The following is a 17,747-nucleotide window of genomic DNA, read 5'->3' on the forward strand; positions in this document are numbered from 1 at the left end:
GCCCTACGCCCGTCCTAGAGGAGCAGGCCACGCAGGCGGGGTGTGCCACTTCGGGTGTGCCAAGGGCACGGGTACCCGTGCCAGATCGACAGTGCGGACAGCTGGGCCTCCCAAGGCCAAGCCTCAGCCTGGGGCCAAGGGAACCCCTGAGAACTGGAGGGGAGGGGGTTACACACACCGGACACGGAGCAGCTCCATAAAGTAAAATACAACAAAATGTTTAATGAGCAAATTCGTCTTAGCAAATATGAAACTGCCACAGAGAGTAGGAGAGGGACAGGGGCCACAGGGTGGGGGGCAGGTCTGGGGAGACTAAAGAGGAGAGAATCAACTATGTAAGAAACCAGGGAGGACACGGTGGAGAGGACCAGAGGCCAAAAGGGACAGGAGCTGTGGTCCTGAAAGGGGAGAGCAGGGTATCGGGGCCGGACAACAAAATTCAAAATCATTTGGCCATAAAATATAAACACGCTATGTTTCTACGGTGGGGAAGGGGAGCGAAAGGGGGCGTAAGGGAAGAGAGACTTCTGGGGAAGGGCCGTGGGGGTCCGACCCCGCCCTGCTGTGCACCCCCTCCCCACCCCTTCCCTCTGTGTCTGTGGGTGCATGTGTCTGTGTGGGTCTGTGTGCGCACTTCCCCCGTCCCCCCCCCCCCCCCCCCCCCCCCCCACCCTTAATCGGTGCCATTCCAGTTGCTGCCGGCTGTCATTCGGCTGTCACTCCTCTGCCCATCGTCTTCAGAGGGGGAAAAGAGGGGGAGCTGGAGGGGGAGAAGCCCCAGCCAGCCCTGCCCCTGCCCTCCCCCGCCGCCTCTACCAGAAGTCCCGGCGGTGGTAAGAGTCGGGGTCACAGTATTTTGTGACAACCACTCTGTTGGCGAACTTGCGACCCGTCAGGCCCTGCATGGCTTTCTGGCAGTCAAACACAGAGGTGAACTCCACGAAGATCTGTGGGAACAAGACGCAGGTTGTGAAGACCAAGGCCTCCCGGCCTCCAAGGATGCGCCGGTTCACTCACAGCAACCAGCCAGCATCTATCTACCCAAACCCAGAACTCCGCGGGAGGGAGAGGGAGGGAGGGAGGTTTACCAAACATCCTCCAGCACCCCAGGATCAAAGAATGACAGAAGACAGAGACATGCATTGGCATGGAGAATGAGAGCAGAGGAAGCTTAAGTCAAGAGCCCCAAAGGGCAGGGGACAGGGGTGAGCTCAAGGAGACTGGTCACTTATGCTGAGTGTCTCCCCTGTACCAGGCACCATGCTGGGTGCTCCCCCAGCCACCCCAAGGGCCATGGGTGTCTCCCCCAGACAAGGGATGAAGTAAGGAAAGCTGACAAATTAGTACTCAAACGCAGGTTGATTCAAAAAAAAACAAAAAAACACCTGAACCTTGATCTGCTCAAGCTTCTCATCTTTCTTGAACCACCAGTTACAGAAGTGGAGGGAGGGGTGGATATAACCAGCCTAATTCAGAACATGGGGAGTTCTATAAAAACATGCCCCCTAATGCCTCAACAAGCAAAACGGCTTGCAAAACAAAACAAAACAAAACAAGTGACAAAACTGATAAATTTTAAGGAAGTTTGAAACCAAACTGCAGGGTTCCTTATTTTGATCAAAGCAGCTATAAAAAGACATTTTTGAGACAGTAAGGGAAATCGGAACATGGCTTGGGTAGACAGGTACTAATGGTAATTTTGTTAACGTACTAATGGTACTGTATGGTTTTGTTAAAATAATTTTTTAAAGTCATCTGTTTATAGCAGTAGTTCTCAACCAAGGTGAATTTGTCCCCAGGGGACATTTGGCAATGTCTAGAGATGATTTTCATTGTCACAAAGGCATGAGTAACACTACTGGCATCTAGTGGGTGGAGGCTGGGATGGGGCTAAACATCCTACAGCACACAGCACAGGCCCCAAAGCAAGAGTGACCAGGCCCAAGACATCAGGAGTTCAGATAGAGAACTGTACTTAAGTGATTTATGAGAATATATTTTTTTGGGGGGGGGGGGAAGGGGGATGGGAAGCTGAATATATAGAAATCATGAATGATAAGATATTGGTAACCTGAAGCTGGGCGACGGGCCACTAAGACACTGCTACACATACTAGAATACGACTTTAAAAACATTATACAAAAAAAAAAAAAAAAATTATACTATAACCTTAACTCTATCGCCACGACGGTTTCTCTCAACTCCTACGTTTGAAAAGAATGATGATAAAGTTTGAAAACAAATCACATAGACTGATCCCTGAGACCAGACCGGGTCTTTCAATTAGTCCCCCCCCAAACACGTCCTCAGCCCCCAGGCAGCCTCCAGGCTCTCCTCTCTCGAGCCACGACTGCACTAAGGAGACTGACCTGTCATGGACGGAGTGTCTCCAGTGCAGCAGTTAGGGGCAGGTAGGAGCGCAGGCCAAACCCAGTGCAGCCCACCCTCCCCTCCTGCCCCCGCCCCACCCCCCTCTGCCCCCACCTGCGATGCTTTTCCACTGCTCCTCGGCAAGTCTGTCCAGCCTGACACCTGAACAGGGATCAGGGTGCCTACCAGACCTCAAACTTGGAAGCACCTCTGTCCAGCCCACTGCTCCCCGCAACATCTCTGCTGGGGTCTCAGGACCTCAAAGCCAGCCCCCCAACACTGACCATCGTCCCTCCCCCGCAGACCTGCTCAGGTCCCCTGCTTCTCACCTGCCATCTCTGCCAGGTCACCAAACCCAGAAGGCTGAGATGAGCATCTCACTGGCTCCTCCCCCTCCCCGGCACACCCAGATCAGCCGCAATGGTCCCGGCATTCACAGGCCGGTCCCGGCATTCACAGGCCACTGACTTCTCTTCATCCTCCTGCCTGCTCTGAATCAGGTCACCGTCTTTCACCCAGATGACCACAAGCCGTTAGTACCCAAAGCTCCAAACATCACACGGCTGTCACCCCCCACCCCTCCAAATTCCCAGCTCTGCTTTGCACTCCATGCCCACCCCCCCACTGTAAGGCACCACCTCGATGTGCCAGGTGTTTCCCACGTTTAAGAGCTTTCGAAGGCTCCCCCCATCCTCACTCAGAACAGCCAGCATGCTTCCTAGCACCCACGCTTCACCCCCTCCGGCTACACCAGCCACCTCGCTGCCTCTTGCCAGGACCCCACCTGCCTGCCGCGAGAACTGGGTGTCGCTCGGGCTTCACCAGCTCCTGACTTGCCTACCTGAACACAGGGCCCAGTGCGACGCTGCTCCCCTCCCAGCCACCACCGGAAGCAGCACACGCGCTGTCTCTTAACGTGGGCATCCCACTGACCCACAAGGCGAGCAGCCACACATGCTGCAGGCATCCCAAGGGGGGGCGTGAGATGCTGGCACCTGGCACAGTGCCAGGGACAACGTGACTCGGTGAGCTCAGAATCAGACCCCAGAAATCAGAAACCTAACTGTGGAGAAGGGCTCGGAGCTGCTGTGAGAGCTCAGGACGGAAGACACAGGTGGGTTTGCTGCTTTGGAGACTATTTTTAGCACTTTTCTCCCCCTTCCATAGACAAGGCCAAACCACTTACCCAAGATCACATGAAACCCAGGTTCTGAACCAAAGCTGCTTCTATACAGAGGCAAGAGGCAAGTCCTCAGCCACAGCGGCACAGCACGCGCGCTGCCTCTCGCCGCAGGCCTGGGCCCCCAGAGGCCCCGCTCTCTCTGGGTCAGAGTAGGGTGTGGGTGTGTGCCCGCACACGTGTGGGGACAGGGGACGCTCACGAGAGCACGCTCCCACGCACCTTTCCACAGCCGGGCACCTCCACGCCGTCCACGGGGCGGGGGATCTCGATGGACTTGACGAGCCCGTACTTGCTGCATTCATCACGCACGTCCTCCACGATCTCCTCGTACTCCTCATCGTCCAGCAGCTCCTCAGGCAGGACCATGTTCATGAGGCACAGGACCTCAGTCGGGTGACCACCCATCTGCACCTGGGAGCTCATCAGGCCAGGCACTTGCAAGGTCACGGGGGTCTGGTTGATGGTACTCTGTGGGGCAGCAGGGGCAGGGGCGTCACGGGGCAGCTCCGCCCTCGCCCCCTCCATGCCCACTTCCCCCGAGCCCTCCCCCAAGACGCCATCCCAGGGAAAGACCCTGCTCTGCCCTTGAAGACCCAGGCACCCACTCCCAACACTGGCCAGGAAAGCCAGGGGCAGAGCTTAGGACGGCCCACCCAGCGCGCCCCCCGGCCCCTTCCCACCCCCCCACCCCCAGATGTCCCCTAGCCAATGGAAGATGACGTGCCGGGGGGCTCACCAGCGTGGCATTCTTGGCTCCCACGCTTGCCCTCTGGACAAGCAGCTTCTTATCCCCCAGCTGCATCCCGTTCAGCCCCGCAATGGCCTGCGTTTGGAGAACGCGGGATGGGGGCACGCAGGAGAGAGGTACAGGTCAGAGGCCAGTAGCCTGACACCTCCCCCGCAAGCCCCACTACCCCAGAGCCGGACACTGATAGGGAAGAGGGCAAGGCAAAGGGGTGAGAGCTTGGCAAGAGCTAGAACCGAGGGAAAAGGGCCCCTATGCCCAGCCCTGCTTCGGGGTGGCCTCCTCCCACCCATCCTGAATAAGGGAGACCTCAGCGAGGATACAGAGCAGGGTGAGGGCAAGGACAGACTCGCCAGCGCAGGGTCCCAGGGCTCACCTGGTCTGTGACGTTGATGTCCACGTACTCACAGAAGGCGTAGCCCTTGGAGAGCCCTGTGGCACTGTCCTTGACCAGGTTGAAGGCCTTGAGAGGCCCAAACGATGTCAGCAGCTCTTTTACCTGCGGCAGGCCAAGACGCCATGAGAGTATGGACGAAGGCTGTGACGGGGGAGGGGCGGGAAGAGACGAAGGGTCTACCTGGTCGTCATTCAGGTAGTTGGGTAAGCCCCCAATGAACAGCTTGTGGGCAGAGTCCGGGACCACGGTGGACACGACTCCTAAGGGCAGAAGGGAGCAGACGGACTGTGAGTGCCAGCACCAGGTCGTTTCACAGACCCTGGCAGATGTCTGCAGGGAGAGGCCCGGCAGCCCTGGTCAGGCCACGTCCCTCCCACCCATGCGCCCTCCCCAGCCCCGCCTCGGAGGCGCACCCCGGCAGCACTCTTCGTTCGGGACGCAGAGCGACCCCAGCACAGCGGCACATCGGGGCCCTGGGGTCAGAGACACGAGCTCACACCCCAACCTGCCACCTGCTGCTGCGTCACCTGGGCAGGTTCCCTCGGCTCTCGGCCTGCTGGAGAGGCATCGTGGGGATACACAACCTCTCCTTCATCCTCAAGCCTCCACTCAGAGCCCTCCCCCAACCTGCCTCTGCTGAGACCAGGTCTCCCCAGGAAGCCTCCACGACCTTTCCCCGTGGGCCTGTGCTATGCACAGCTACAGGTGTCCCGAGCCGCTCTCTGGCCTCAGTCACAGGTGACCTCGGAGGAGTCTGCTGCTCGGTGTCCGTGAGAGCTGGGACGTGCCCGGCTCACTCAGCACCCTGGCAAGGCGGGGCCCACATCAGCCAAGCAGGTTTAACGACCACCGTGCGTCCACCCCAATCCTGCCCTCTCCGCTGAGCTTTTGACTCGGGCGCCTGCCAGGACTCAGCCCAACGTCTCGCACACTTCCAAAACGTTGTCCTTCAATTCCTGGAGCCTCCCCACAGGGCCTAAACTACACAGAGCTCCAGGACGCCGGCTAGACACAAAGAGGATAGAAACGTGGACCACCACCCACCCGGCCGGACCTGCTGTTGACTTTGAGTTCAAGGCCCACTAGGCCCACTACTGCCAGACGCACCACCTTGCCTTCCTCTGCAATCCGGCACCAGGTGGCCCCGCTCCACCTCCTCCTGACCTTGGAGAGGAGCAGGCGACATGGGAGATGGGAAAGAGCCTCAGACACTGCCACTGCGCCCACAGAAGAGCTCCCTCTCCCACCACCACCCACCGGTCCAGCCCCTCCGGCCCTGCCGCTCCAACCACCAGAGCCCAGCCCCATCGGGGTGGGGCATGCAATCCTCTGAGACGTGGCCTGGGCAAGGAGAGATGAGCAGAAGCATCTGGGAGCCAGGGCCACGGACCGAGCACTCCACACCGGGCACCCCTGGCCGAACTCCTTCCAGCTATTCGTTTCACGTTCTCCCACCCCTACCCACAGCACAACAGGAGGAGACTGAGGCCCAGGGAGCAGGTACCACGTGAGGTCACACACTCCAGGACCCCCAACTTCACAGGCAGCTCTCAGGGAGCGAAAGGCTCTGCAAGGGTGCCGTCACAGGACACGGGCTGCGGATACAAGACTGCAGAGTGGCAGCACTGGGGCTGGAACCTGCCCCACCACACACCTCAGGGAAGCAAACGGCACCGAGGGCACCAGAGTTGGGCTCCCTGGGCTCCAATCTGGGGTACGAGACTGAGTGAGGCTCCTCTGGGCCTCAGTGACCTCATCTGTGGAACGGGGAGAAGCTCGCACCCCCCACCCCGAGCGCGTGGATGAGCACGACGGAGCCACACGAGCACTGGACGCGGGCTGGCGGCCAGGCTCACCACCCCACGAAGCCCAGGCCACGCCAGCACGAGGGAGCAGCAGGTCGGCGCCTCAGCAACCACAGCCCCTCCGTGCTTACTCGGTTCTGCCAGGGGAGAAGGGCCTGCTCTTCAGGGTCGCACGACCAGGAAAGCACAAGATAAATGGGGAACCCAGGCCGGTGTTGATGCCCAAAGTCAAAGCCCCGAGCAGCTCATCTCCGGACGGCACGCTCTGGGCGCCGCCCTGCTTCACACACCTGTTCTCTTCCAGAGGGGCTACCTCTCACCTTCACCTCTAAAACCTCACCACCCCCCATAAGGCTGCCCTGGACCCCCAGGTGCCAAGCAATCCTTTCTCATACCTGCAGCGTCACCTGCCCCTCGGCAGGAGGACCGTGACCGCCTCGTGCACTGCTGTGCCCCTGGCACCCCCAGCACTGCTTCGTAGGATCCTCCTGGGGGAGTGGAGGAAGCCCCACAGGTAGGGGCCTCTGGAGGCAGAGTCAGATTCGCCCCTGAACTGAGGAGTGAGCCTGATGCAGGACGGGCACTCAGGGTGAAGCTAAATTCACAAATTCAAAGATGCTACGCCTTCCTGCTCCCAGTTTCCATCTCGTCTTTAGGGCCACTGCACAGTCAGGCCTGAGATCAGGGAGCGCAGTTAAGGTCTCACCCCTGCAGATGATATACACTTTCAGTTTCAGGTCAGTCCCCTTTTACCAAGACAAGGAAGTTACCTTCCAGGTTCCTACATTGTTTCTTTTCCAACCAAGCGTGCCTGCCGAATTTTATCAAATGCTTTTATCAAATGCTTCTCCCGTTTATCGAACATTAGATCGAAATATGACCTTTATTGCAGACAACGTTTAACCTGCAGCCACCATCACTTTTCCTGCCATCCCCGGCACCCAAGGAAGGAACAGACTCGCCCAGTCACTGGTGGCTGGACCCCCGGCCTCCCTGGGGAGATAAATCCCAGAGAAGAGGTCAGCCGTAGTAACAGAGCCTGCGACCGAACACTGTCCCTGCCCCTGCGATGCCTCCGGTTCCACAGGAGAGAGGTGACAAGTGGGGCAGCACGGGAGACGGCCAGGCAGACTCTGCGGTCAGGCTGCGCCACCCGGGGTCCCAGCAATCACGCCTCTGAGCACGTCACTGCTCGCTTCCTGCCTCACTCCCCTCCTTCGTGAGAGGGTGCCCCAGCACCTACCACAGGAGTCAAGGGCCACTGCAGCACGAAAGCAACTCAAACCACGCGCCAGTGCGAGTGGCTACGTGCCGATAGATCTTAAAGATCTGGCCCCTAGTTGTCACCTGCCGACCCTGTACTACAGGACAGTCACGATGACGAACACCTGATCCACGGGGCACACTTGGGACTGTGCTGGCCCAGGAAGCAGGAAAAGCAGTGGGCTCCTGTGTAAATAGGAATGAGTTAAAACGCAGGGAATTCACTGGAAAGAGACACAAAGGAACGTTCCGTGGCTTGATCTGGGAGGTGGCCCCACAGACATACGTGCACGTAGAGCGTCAGAAAGTCAGTAACTTCTCAAGTTTTTTTTTATAAGCTAGAGAGATGTGCTGAATTTACCCAAACTGGTACGGTGGAAAACACTGGGGATGAGCCAGGGACCCAGCCCTGAGTCCCAAGGTGCCACCCTCTCTGGACTCCACATCCCCCATTTCACAAAGTGAAGAGCCAACTCAGTTTCCAAGAGGTGTCCTTCGGCGTGAAGCCTCAGCCAGCAGAACGCCACGTTCTCAGCCCCCAAGGGTGGGGCTCACGGCCCCCACACCCAGAGCACCCAGTGCTCACCCTGCCTTTGCCTGAGAGCTGGGCCCCCAGCTCGGCTACCGCAGCACTGGCCCCTCCAACCCCACAGCGTTCCCGGCCCCCAACAGGGCCCCTCACAGGCCCAAATCCTCACTTCCACTCGGCAGTCAACCACAGGGGTCAGCAAACAGCCTGCAGGTTCCTGTTTCTGTACAGCCTGCAGGCTTTCTGAAAGGTTGTTTTACCACATGTGAACGTTTACACGGCACCCAAACATCAGGATCCATGGATGTTAAGGCATACGGGACACAACCACACCCACTCGCTTAGGAAGCACGCGTGGCTGCTTTCCTGCTACAACTGCAGGGTAGTTTCAACAGAGACCACGCGGCCTGCAGAGCAAAAAACAGTCACTCTCTGGCCCTTTACAGGAGAAAGTTCTGCCGACCCCAGGTCTGCTATGTTACCTACCGACCTGAGGTGGTACTAAACACGGCTGCGTAGGCTGGCCCGGAGCACAGGGGTCGACGGAAAATCCACATCAGACCCCGCACCAGGAGCTCTACTGACCACCTGCCCATCCACACAGGCTCACCCACGCTCGTACTGACCCCGCGGTCCAGAGCAGCGGCCTCTCACTGCCCACAACACGTTCAGTCTGGCCCTGGCTCCGCCACTTACAAGCTATGAGTCCTCAAGCAGACCACAGCTCACCCTCTCTGGGTGCCGGGCGCCACCTCTGCAAACAGGGAGACGCCCAACTCCCAAAAATTCGAAGGCCGGATGAGACGACGCATCCCCTCTGAAGCACTCGTGCTGCTTCCCTGTTAGCTCCAGCTGGCCTACAGAGGGAAAGGTGGGCAAGCTCCCCACTCACCAGGCACATAGACAGAGGGATTCTCTGACATGCCAGGCAGGGGCTGGTAGTCGTGAGGCCTGCGGATCTTCAGCGACTGGCCCTGGAAGATGATGCCATCAAAAGCCATGGCCTGCGTGGTCTCGTCCACTGAGCGGAACTGAAGGAAAGAAAAGGAGGTGGTAAGGGACAGGGTGAGTGGCCAGCCAGCCCCCCAACCCCCGAGGGCTCTGGGACAGCAACCTGGTAGAGAAAGGACTGCAGAAGAGCCCAGTGGGAACAAGGGCTGCTGCAAACGGGCTGGGCCTGACCCCACCACATGCCCGGCTCACCTCTAAGAAGGCAAAGTTCTTGTCCTGGTTAATCTGCACTGCCAAGACGGGATTGCCGGGGGCCTGCGTCAGCCCCCCCAGGCGCATCTGGGCGTTGAAGAAATCCATCATGGCCTCCTGCAGAGGGAAGAGGAGACAGGGGGGGGGGCGGGGGAAGGGAGGTGGAGAGAGGAGGGGAAGGGTGAGAGAGGGAGACACAGAGGGGTTTGGGGGTAAGGGGAGAGGGATGGGGGGCGGGGGGGAGGGAAGGGAACAGTGGAATATGGGTGGGGGCACAGAGATCAACAGTAGGAACAAAAGCAGGAGAAAGATCAGAGAAAGTGGGGGGGAGGCAGCAGCAGGAAAACAGCCAGGGACCAGGAGGCGGGACAGGAGGTGTGGAGAGAGCCACAGGGCCCCAACCAGGGGGAAAGAGAAAGATTGCTCAAGAAAGATGCGACAAACAACAGGGAGAGGCAAAAAAAACATAAAACAGAGAACAAGGAAACGGAATGTGTGAGAAAAAGCAACATCCAATGGCGACAGCAAGAGAGAAATGGCAAGGAAGTAGAAAAGCAGCAGCAGGCAGAACACAGAGGAAACCCGATTGAGTGAGAGAGAGAGAGAGAGAGAAAGAGAGAAGAGAGAGAGAGAGAGAGAGAGAGAGAGAGAGAGAGAGAGAGAGGGAGTGAGAGAGAGAGAGAGAAAGAGAGAGAGACAGAGAGAGAGAGAGAGAGAGAGAGGAGCAAAGGGATGGAGGAAAGAGGGCGGGAGGCGGGGAGCGCAGGGCAGAGGGTTGGGGAGGAAGGGCGGGCGGGAGGGGAGGAGAAAAGAGTGATGTGGAGGAATCTGGCCCTGGAGTCCGGGGGCTGGTTTATCAAATGTAGCAAAGTGCAGGTTGAGAAAGTCAGAATGGACCTTACTTGCCTTCGACGACGGTAGCAAATTTTTTGTTGCTACGAGGGATCTCAGCCCCACAATATTTCACTTTAAAGAGAAATGGAAACAACTCTTTGATCTCGGGATTCTCAGGGGGTGTCACGGGAAGGGGTGGGGGAGAGGGGAAGGGGAGAGGAGAGGTAGGGAAGGTGAGGGGAGGTCGGGGCGATCAAAAATAAAAGAACAGCGACCATGGGAGGGATGTGGGGAGAGGATGGGGGACACAGGCGGCAGAGAACAAGAGGCGTGTCAGAAACACTGAGGGGGAGCGTGCGTGTGCGTGTGCATGTGCATGTGTGCGTGTCCGAGTCTCCCTCTCTGTCTCTCTCCACACGGATTCGGATTCGTGGATTCGTAGGTACGTTACGTGTGTGCCTGCTCTCTGGGTTGCTGGAGGAGGTTGGGAAAGGGAGACGGGAGAGGGAAAGGAGGGAGGGAGAGGGCCACCCCCAGCCCGGCCCCTGGCTGGCTCAACTCCATCGGTCCGTCTGGGAGGGGGCCGGGGGGTCTTGCAGGAGCAGAGTCTCACCCGTGCAGGTTGGGGGACGGAATGGAGGGAAGGGGAGGAACAGGTGGGGGGGACAGGGAGAGGAAGGGGCAGGGGGAGGGCAGGGAGAAGGCAGTACCTCAGTGATGCCGAAGGGGATGTTGCCCACATAGAGGCGCCGGGCCTGTCTGGTCATCTGGCTACCGACCACGGGCACCGGTGTCGGGGTCACAGCCAGACCGTCGGGGGTCATGGTGGGGAGAAGGGCGGTGGCTGGAATCTGACCGGCAGCTTCAAAAGGAAGAGACGGGAATTAGAGGACATCAGGGCGCCCGTGGAGCGGCTCAGCAGCCGCGCCCTCCCAGACATGGGCAACCACCGCCTCTGCGAAACCAGGTCTGTTGACAGTTTCATCCCTGCTGTCAACTGCAACAGTAAGGGCTGTTGTCAAGGGGCTTCAAAAGGCAGAGGCCAGAAAACCCAGGGTGAAAACCCCATCCGCCACCCCCCCCAAAACCGAGGCTCTGCTTCCTGACCACCCCAGTATACAACCACTCCAGCTCACGAGAGGGTAAGGGGGCCAGAGGACCAGCAGATGTGGGGCGGCGGCCGGAGCCTACCTTGCATGGCCTTGTACTGCATGGGGGTGATGTGCTCGAAGCCGGGCGGTGGCACGTCCCAATATTTACGGACCTTCTTCTTCTTCTCGTGGCGGGGGGAACGACTGGGGGAGGGGGGAGGGGAGAGCGGGGCAGGGCGACCTCAGTCTGACCAAAGGTGGGCCTGCAAGTCCCCCCAGGTTCCCCTCGGCTCCCCCGCCCAGCTCGGCTCTCTCCAGGAGGGAGAGGATCCGGGTCAGGGCCGTGCCCAGGCCCGGGGAGGGTGCTATTGCAAGGCAGGTGGGCTCTCCCCAGTGCTCGGGCCGGGGCTGGACAAGGACAGGGCAGGGTGCACAGCGGGGAGGGAGGCGAAGGGAACGGACGTCAGGGCGGAAGGGGCAGGAGGAGAAGCTCACATCAATCCACCGTGCTCCTCTTTAGCGCCTCTGGTCAAAGGTTTGCTGGGGGGTGGGAGGGAAAGGTGTGGGGAGGGGTGACTGGGGACCCTCGTCTTCCCCACACACCACACCCCCCAAGGCCGCTGAGTCCAGGGCTGGGGCAGGGCCGAGGTGAACAAGCAGCGGGCAAACCCCCTCGGCCCTGCCATTTCCCCCATGCCTCCCACCCCCAAGCAAGAGGAAGGGAGGAAGGGCCAGACAGACCACTTTCTAGCTGAAGAGACTGAGGTGGGAGGAGGCAGGACTTCCACCTATCCCGCCCTTCCTCACCCAAGGGGCAGAGAGGACAGAGGGGAGCCTGGGGAGGGAAGAGGCGTTAGAGCGGAAACCGCCGTCCCCCTCCCAGGTCGGCACCCCGGAGACCCGCACAGGGGGCACAAGAGGGCCGGGAAGGGGAGGGAGCCCCTCACCAAGGGACAGACAGAGCAGCTCCCTGTCACCAGACTCGCCTTGGAGATAAAGAAACTGCCGCACCAGCGACCCACCAGAAACTGAAGGAAACCCCAGGAACAGGGAAGAAACTGATTCAGACAGATGAGCAGCAGCGCCTCCCCCAGGTCCACGCGGAGAGGAGCCCCAGAGCCCCGGGACGCAGCCGCCCGCTCCCCGCCCTGGTACCTTCGGCGCCGCCTGTCCCGGGAGGCGCTGCGCTGGTCCCGGTTGCGCCGGTCCCGGCTGCGGCTGCGGCGCTTGCGGTCCCGGCTTCGAGAGCGGCTGTGGCTGCGCTTCCGGTGCCGGTTCTCCTTGTCACGCTCTGGGCAAGGCGGGGGAGAGGATGAGCTGAGGGATGCCGCGGCCCAGCCCACCCGCGCACTGCTGGCTTCGCCCCAGCCCCAGGGAGGCCACCCCCAAGGGGAAGGGGCTTGATGGAGGAAGGGAGAGCAGGCTTCCTGGGTCCACACGCGAGTCCAAAGACCCTCGGGACCGGGGAGGGAGCTGGTTACCTGAGGGGACAGGGCCTGGAAGTGCCCCCGGGGTGTAAGGTACCTGAGGATGCTCAGGAGGAGCTGGGGAGCCAGAGAAGACAGAGGAGGCTGGCTCCTGGTCCCCCTCGAGGGCTGAGGGGCCTGACCCCAGGGTCGTCCCTGAGAGGGGCAGGGCTAGAGGCTGGGGAATCAAGAGACCCAATGATGTTTTCCTGAAGGGACCCAGCAGCCCCTCAGGAGACCTCCTCAACCAGCTGGCCCCCACTGCCCCACCATCAGGCCCCGGGGTCAGGCACCAGGCAGGACCCGCTTCGCTGAGAAGCAGGGACACCCAGCCCATCCCCACCCCACCAGCTGAACAATGCAGGATTCCCTCCTCCAGAAAGGCGTGTCTTTCAGAATCTGGGGGGTGGGGGGGAGGTGCCGGCCCACTACCCCCCATTCCCACACTCCCTCAGAGCCAAGGACAGCAGGAGCTGGGGCGGGGGCTTTCTCCAGAGCTCCCCTTGGCGCCTTCAACCTCCCCCCACTCGCCTTGGGGGCGGCGCCTAGGAACAGAGCACAGCCTTGCCAGCAAAGCACAGAAACCTTGGCTCCCAGCAGACCTCTCCCCCTCTGAAGGAGGTGCAGCTCCTGCACCACGCTGTTTGTACTCTATTTTCTCGGTTCAAAGACGCCACTGATTCCTCAACTATCCTCGACTACCCCTCAAACATGTGTTAACTTTACCACGTGTCTGGGGACGGGGCGGCAGGGGGCGGGGGGGGGGTGTGTGTGTGTGCAGATAATAAGAGAATGTCATGGACCTCACTACAACAGGATAAACCTGCACCTTAAAAAGGAAAAAACGTCGTAGCAATCATCGGGATGCCGCCTAAAACCATATTCTGCGCTAATTTTACTTGCACTCGATCCTTACTGTTACTTCGGGAAAACACTGGGGAGGGGGCCTTGCTCACGTAAGAGATGAGAAACCTAAGGTGCAGAGAGATCACGTGACTTACCCAGAGCCAAAAAGCATGAAAATGGTGAAGCCTGAATGTGAACCTTGAAATGTCAGCTAAGGCAGCTAAGCAGCGGACAATACTCCTAAAACACTGGAACCACTAACGACAGTGGGATTGCCTCCTTGAAAATAAAAAGACTAAACATAAAAAATAAATTGAAAACTGGCACCTGGAGGGGACAGGAGGGAACGGGCAAGCAGTGTGAAGCCAGAGGTAAGCACAGAGTCATGGCACTGGGCCCAGGGAGGAGCCCTGGCCAGAGGCTTTGGGCCTCTGGCTCCATGCTTGTGAGACGGGCAGGTTGTGAGCAGGAGACCCTTTCCTGTGGCTTAGGCTCTAAAACAGACAAGCAGGGAAAGCGACGAACACAGAGGAAACAGTGGCACCTGCTGGGTGCCTGGGACACAGAAAAGGAAATTAATTCCCTGGAGACACAGACTGACACTTGGAGGAAGCGGGACCGCAGAGACAAAGACCCACAGGCACAAAGACCCATGGGCAGAGCAACACATGGGCAAAGCTTCCCCCTGAGGCAAGAGTAACACCCCCCCCACACACACACCCACTGATACAGCACAGATCAGAACAGAAAAGGGAGCTACAGTTGCTCAAAATGCTGTGGCCACCTTGTTGTGGGAACAACTCCACCAACCCAAGGGACATGCCCCGGCTGAGGGCCTGGCCCCCCAGTACCAGTAGGAACACCCAGGGAGAAAGCAGGCAGCACACCTGCAAGTGCCCCAAGGAAGGCTCCATCAGTTCCACTTGGCTTTCCAGCCTAGCGGAACATGGCTTTGCAGCCCAGGCAGACTCGGGATCGGTTTCAGCTTTTCTGCATAAAACCATGCAACAGCAACCAAACCTTTAAACCTCATTTTTCTCTTCTTTAAATGAGACTCATGCTTACCATCAGGTGTGGGACCCGGCAGAAGGACGTTTGGAAAGCAACTTTCCCTGCCTTTCCCCATCTCTAACACCATCTCTGAGTGAGCTGAAAACCTGCCTCTGTACTTCCTCCCTAAATAAGAAATTACACTAGGAATTATTTCACAATAAAAAATATCACTAATCGGGCACTTAACGTATGCCAACCCCCGTGCCACACACTTTACATATGTTGCCCCATTTAATCTCAGCTCTACCTCTGATCAGCTGAAACGTGGGAAAGTTTTTACTTTCTGAGCCTGTTTCCTCCTCTGCAAAGGACAGGAAATCACTTCAGCCTCATAGGGCTGTTGCAAGATCCACTTAGAAAAACTGTGCAGAAGAGCTTAGCAAAGTGCCTGACACATGCTCAAAGTTTACCTGCAACTATTATTTCTATCATCCCTGTTTATTCCAACATCCCAACGACAAAAACAAACAAAAAAAGTCACCCTACACATACAAAAAAAATAAGCATACAACTACTGAGCAATGAAGTAGGTACTAAAACCCAGGTCTGCTCACCTCCAAAGCCTGTACTGTTAAACGGTACATCATGTACGTACAGACACCCCGTGGGCACCCCGAAACGTGACTTCTTGTCTCCTAATCCAGCCACCCCCTACCCCACTCTAGGGTGGGCCGAAAGGGGAATCCCAGCGCCCCATGGGGCCCTCCGAACACAGGTAGCTTAAGCCTCAAGCCTACCACCTTCCCTCGGCCTAGCTTCCTCACTCTCAAATCGGAATAAGGAGACAAAAGAAACCTGTTAACTATCTAACGCTTCTCTCAGTGCTGACATTTTTGGGGCCCCCAAAGTAATCAGCGTTAGCACGGCCCCGTGCTTGGACTCGGCGTCACCCGAGGGGGACGTGCCTCCCACCCTCCCGACTGAACCAGGGCCCCCTACTCGCTCAGCCTCAGTCTCCTCCCCTCCACGCTGAGATTTACGAAGCTGAGTCTAGGTATCCCGAGCTGCGATCCTACAGGACGTGGGGTTTGCCTCTCTAGCTAGGGAGCGATGGAACGCCAACATTCCGCACTGTGATCGCCGGGAGAGCCAGAACCCCGAGAAAGGGGTACAGGCGTGTGAGAGGAACACAGAGCACGCACAATGAGGCCTCTTCCACAAGCGCCGACCCTGGCGCCCCACGGCAGCGGCCCGGCGTGACACTGGCGGCCGGTCCGCAGGACCAGGCGCAAAGGGCGGCGGTGCTACAAGCGCCCCCCCCCCGCGCGGCCCGGCCCGTGCCCACGTGAAGGGGGTCCCACAACGGCCATTTTGGAACAAAGGGGGCGTGGAGACCCGGGCCGCGGGCCCGGCCGGAAGCGGAAGTGCCAAGGCAGCCGTAGAAAAGGAGGAGGTGCGAAACCGAATCTATATAATCTCCTTTCCAGATTAAAAAAACCTAAGTCCGCGAGGGAACACCCGGCGAGCCCGCCGCGCGTGCCGGAGGCCACGTGGGGCGCGGAAAAAGGAGCGCATGCGTCCGGGCCTGCGCTCGCCGCTCCCTCCCCTCCCCTCCTGCGCGGCGGCACGCCGGGAGGTCACGTGAGCGAGGCGCGCGCCGCGGGACTTGGTGGGGGGGGGGCGCCGCGCGGCCCTGAGAGGAGGGGGAAGCAAGGAGGAAAATGGCGGGGGACACGGAGGGAAGCCAAGAGTCGCCCCGCCCGCCGTCCCGCACCCCCGGCGCCCTCACCTTGCTTATTCTCGTTGAGCTGCCGCTCGAACTCGTCGAAGTCCGACATGCTGAGGCGGCCGCGTAGGGCCCTGTGGAGCTCTCGCCTCGCCTTGCCGCGCGCCCGCTCCGGCCGCTTCGGCTACTTCCGCCGCTTGCTTCGGCTACTTCCGGCCGCCGCCGGCGCTCCACCGCCTCCTACCTAATCAAGCCCGGGCTGCCCGCCCCACCCCAGCTCCGCCCCTCTCCCCGCCTGCGCGCCCGCGAGGTGCCCCTCCCCCCCCCGGGCCTGGCTCCGAAACGCGTCGGCTATTTCCGGACCGTAGAGGAAAGCCTCGGGAGCAGCAGCTACGGCTGCTTCCGAAAACACCCGAAGCGAGGGTTTCGCCGCCTCCCCAGGTTTTCGTAACTTTTCGGATATTAGCTCTTCAACGTTCAGATGTTTCCGTAGATCCTCGCGTTCCTCTGCACCCAGCCCCCTCTAAGAATTCGGCTCCTTCCGAAAATTGAAATTGTCCCAGTCTTTGCTTGCGCAGATTCTCCCCGCTCTTCTCCGCCGGCCCTGTCCAAGCAATCGGCTACTTCCGACAAGCCTAACCGTCCCGGACTTCGTCACTTTCCGAAGGCTTCCGGAGCTCGCCCTCAGACCCAGCCAGAGATTAAGCTCGTTTCCAAACTTCGGCTCTTTCCGGAGATGCCAGGAGCACCCTCCTCCCCTCTCGGAGAACTTCGGCTCCTTCCGCCACCGCTTCGGGAAGGCTTCACTCACAGGAGATAACTTCGACTTTTTCCGTCGGCACTTCGGCTCCTTCCGGCTCCGGGAACCGAAAAGGGAGGGAGGACAGAGGAGAGGTGGGTCAGGGGAAGGGAAACGGAGAAGGGGCAGGGTCCCGGCTCTCGGAACCTGACTCTCCGGGTGGGGAAAGGGGAGGAAAAGAAGGGCTGATCTTGCGGAGGGCCTAAGAAGGTTGCGCGAGACAAAATCAGCCAGCGGGGTGAAGGGTGCGCGCGGCCGCTGCGGAGGTTGCCAGAGCGGCTTTGTGCGCCTGCGCAAGGGGGAAGAGGCGGGGCGCGAGGTGGGCTTCTGCGCCTGCGTAGAAGCCGGTCTGAGGCGAGGTTTCTCAACTGTTCCGGAAGGGTGCCCGCTTCCCGAGCCCCCAGAGCGCGTGCGCGAGTCTTTCCCTTCCTCCAGGGAAAGTACTGCATTCCCGACCGTTAAGCTAGGCCGCCCTCTCCTGGTTGCCATGGCAACCA

The 17,747-nt window shown here is 59.4% G+C and overlaps 1 protein-coding gene across 4 annotated transcripts; it reads right to left on the reverse strand.

Moving 5' to 3' along the window:
- Positions 1 to 197: 197 nt before the first annotated feature.
- U2AF2 (U2 small nuclear RNA auxiliary factor 2) lies at positions 198 to 17,614 on the reverse strand. 4 transcript variants are annotated; one of them, XM_027097352.1, is made up of 12 exons: positions 16,515 to 17,614; positions 12,576 to 12,711; positions 11,916 to 11,960; positions 11,521 to 11,624; positions 11,040 to 11,191; positions 9,496 to 9,612; positions 9,185 to 9,323; positions 4,876 to 4,955; positions 4,675 to 4,797; positions 4,290 to 4,376; positions 3,773 to 4,021; positions 198 to 947 (listed from the first exon to the last, which is right to left on the reverse strand). In XM_027097352.1, the coding sequence occupies exons 1-12, from the start codon at positions 16,561 to 16,563 to the stop codon at positions 813 to 815; spliced, it is 1,416 nt and encodes a 471-aa protein (XP_026953153.1). In that variant the 5' UTR covers positions 16,564 to 17,614; the 3' UTR covers positions 198 to 812. The 4 variants fall into 4 exon arrangements, with proteins under 4 accessions (XP_026953153.1, XP_026953152.1, XP_026953150.1 ...); XM_027097351.1 differs by having other exon boundaries at positions 4,278 to 4,376; XM_027097353.1 differs by lacking the exon at positions 11,916 to 11,960 and having other exon boundaries at positions 813 to 947; positions 16,515 to 16,563.
- Positions 17,615 to 17,747: the final 133 nt, after the last annotated feature.

The sequence above is a fragment of the Aethalodelphis obliquidens genome, unplaced genomic scaffold, assembly GCF_003676395.1.
Source record: "Aethalodelphis obliquidens isolate GAN/ISIS:26980383/991018 unplaced genomic scaffold, ASM367639v1 scaffold113, whole genome shotgun sequence".
Taxonomy (NCBI): domain Eukaryota; kingdom Metazoa; phylum Chordata; class Mammalia; order Artiodactyla; family Delphinidae; genus Aethalodelphis; species Aethalodelphis obliquidens.

Bases quoted from the DNA above. Each gene is read 5' to 3' on its own strand.
- U2AF2 (XM_027097349.1), bottom strand. From the start codon at position 16,563: ATGTCGGACTTCGACGAGTTCGAGCGGCAGCTCAACGAGAATAAGCAA. The intron at 11,192-11,520 runs GTAGGCTCCGGC...TTCCTTTTGAAG, and splicing joins GCAGTACAAGGCCATGCAAG to CTGCCGGTCAGATTCCAGCC. The intron at 948-3,772 runs GTGCGTGGGAGC...TTGTTCCCACAG, and splicing joins AGGTGCCCGGCTGTGGAAAG to ATCTTCGTGGAGTTCACCTC.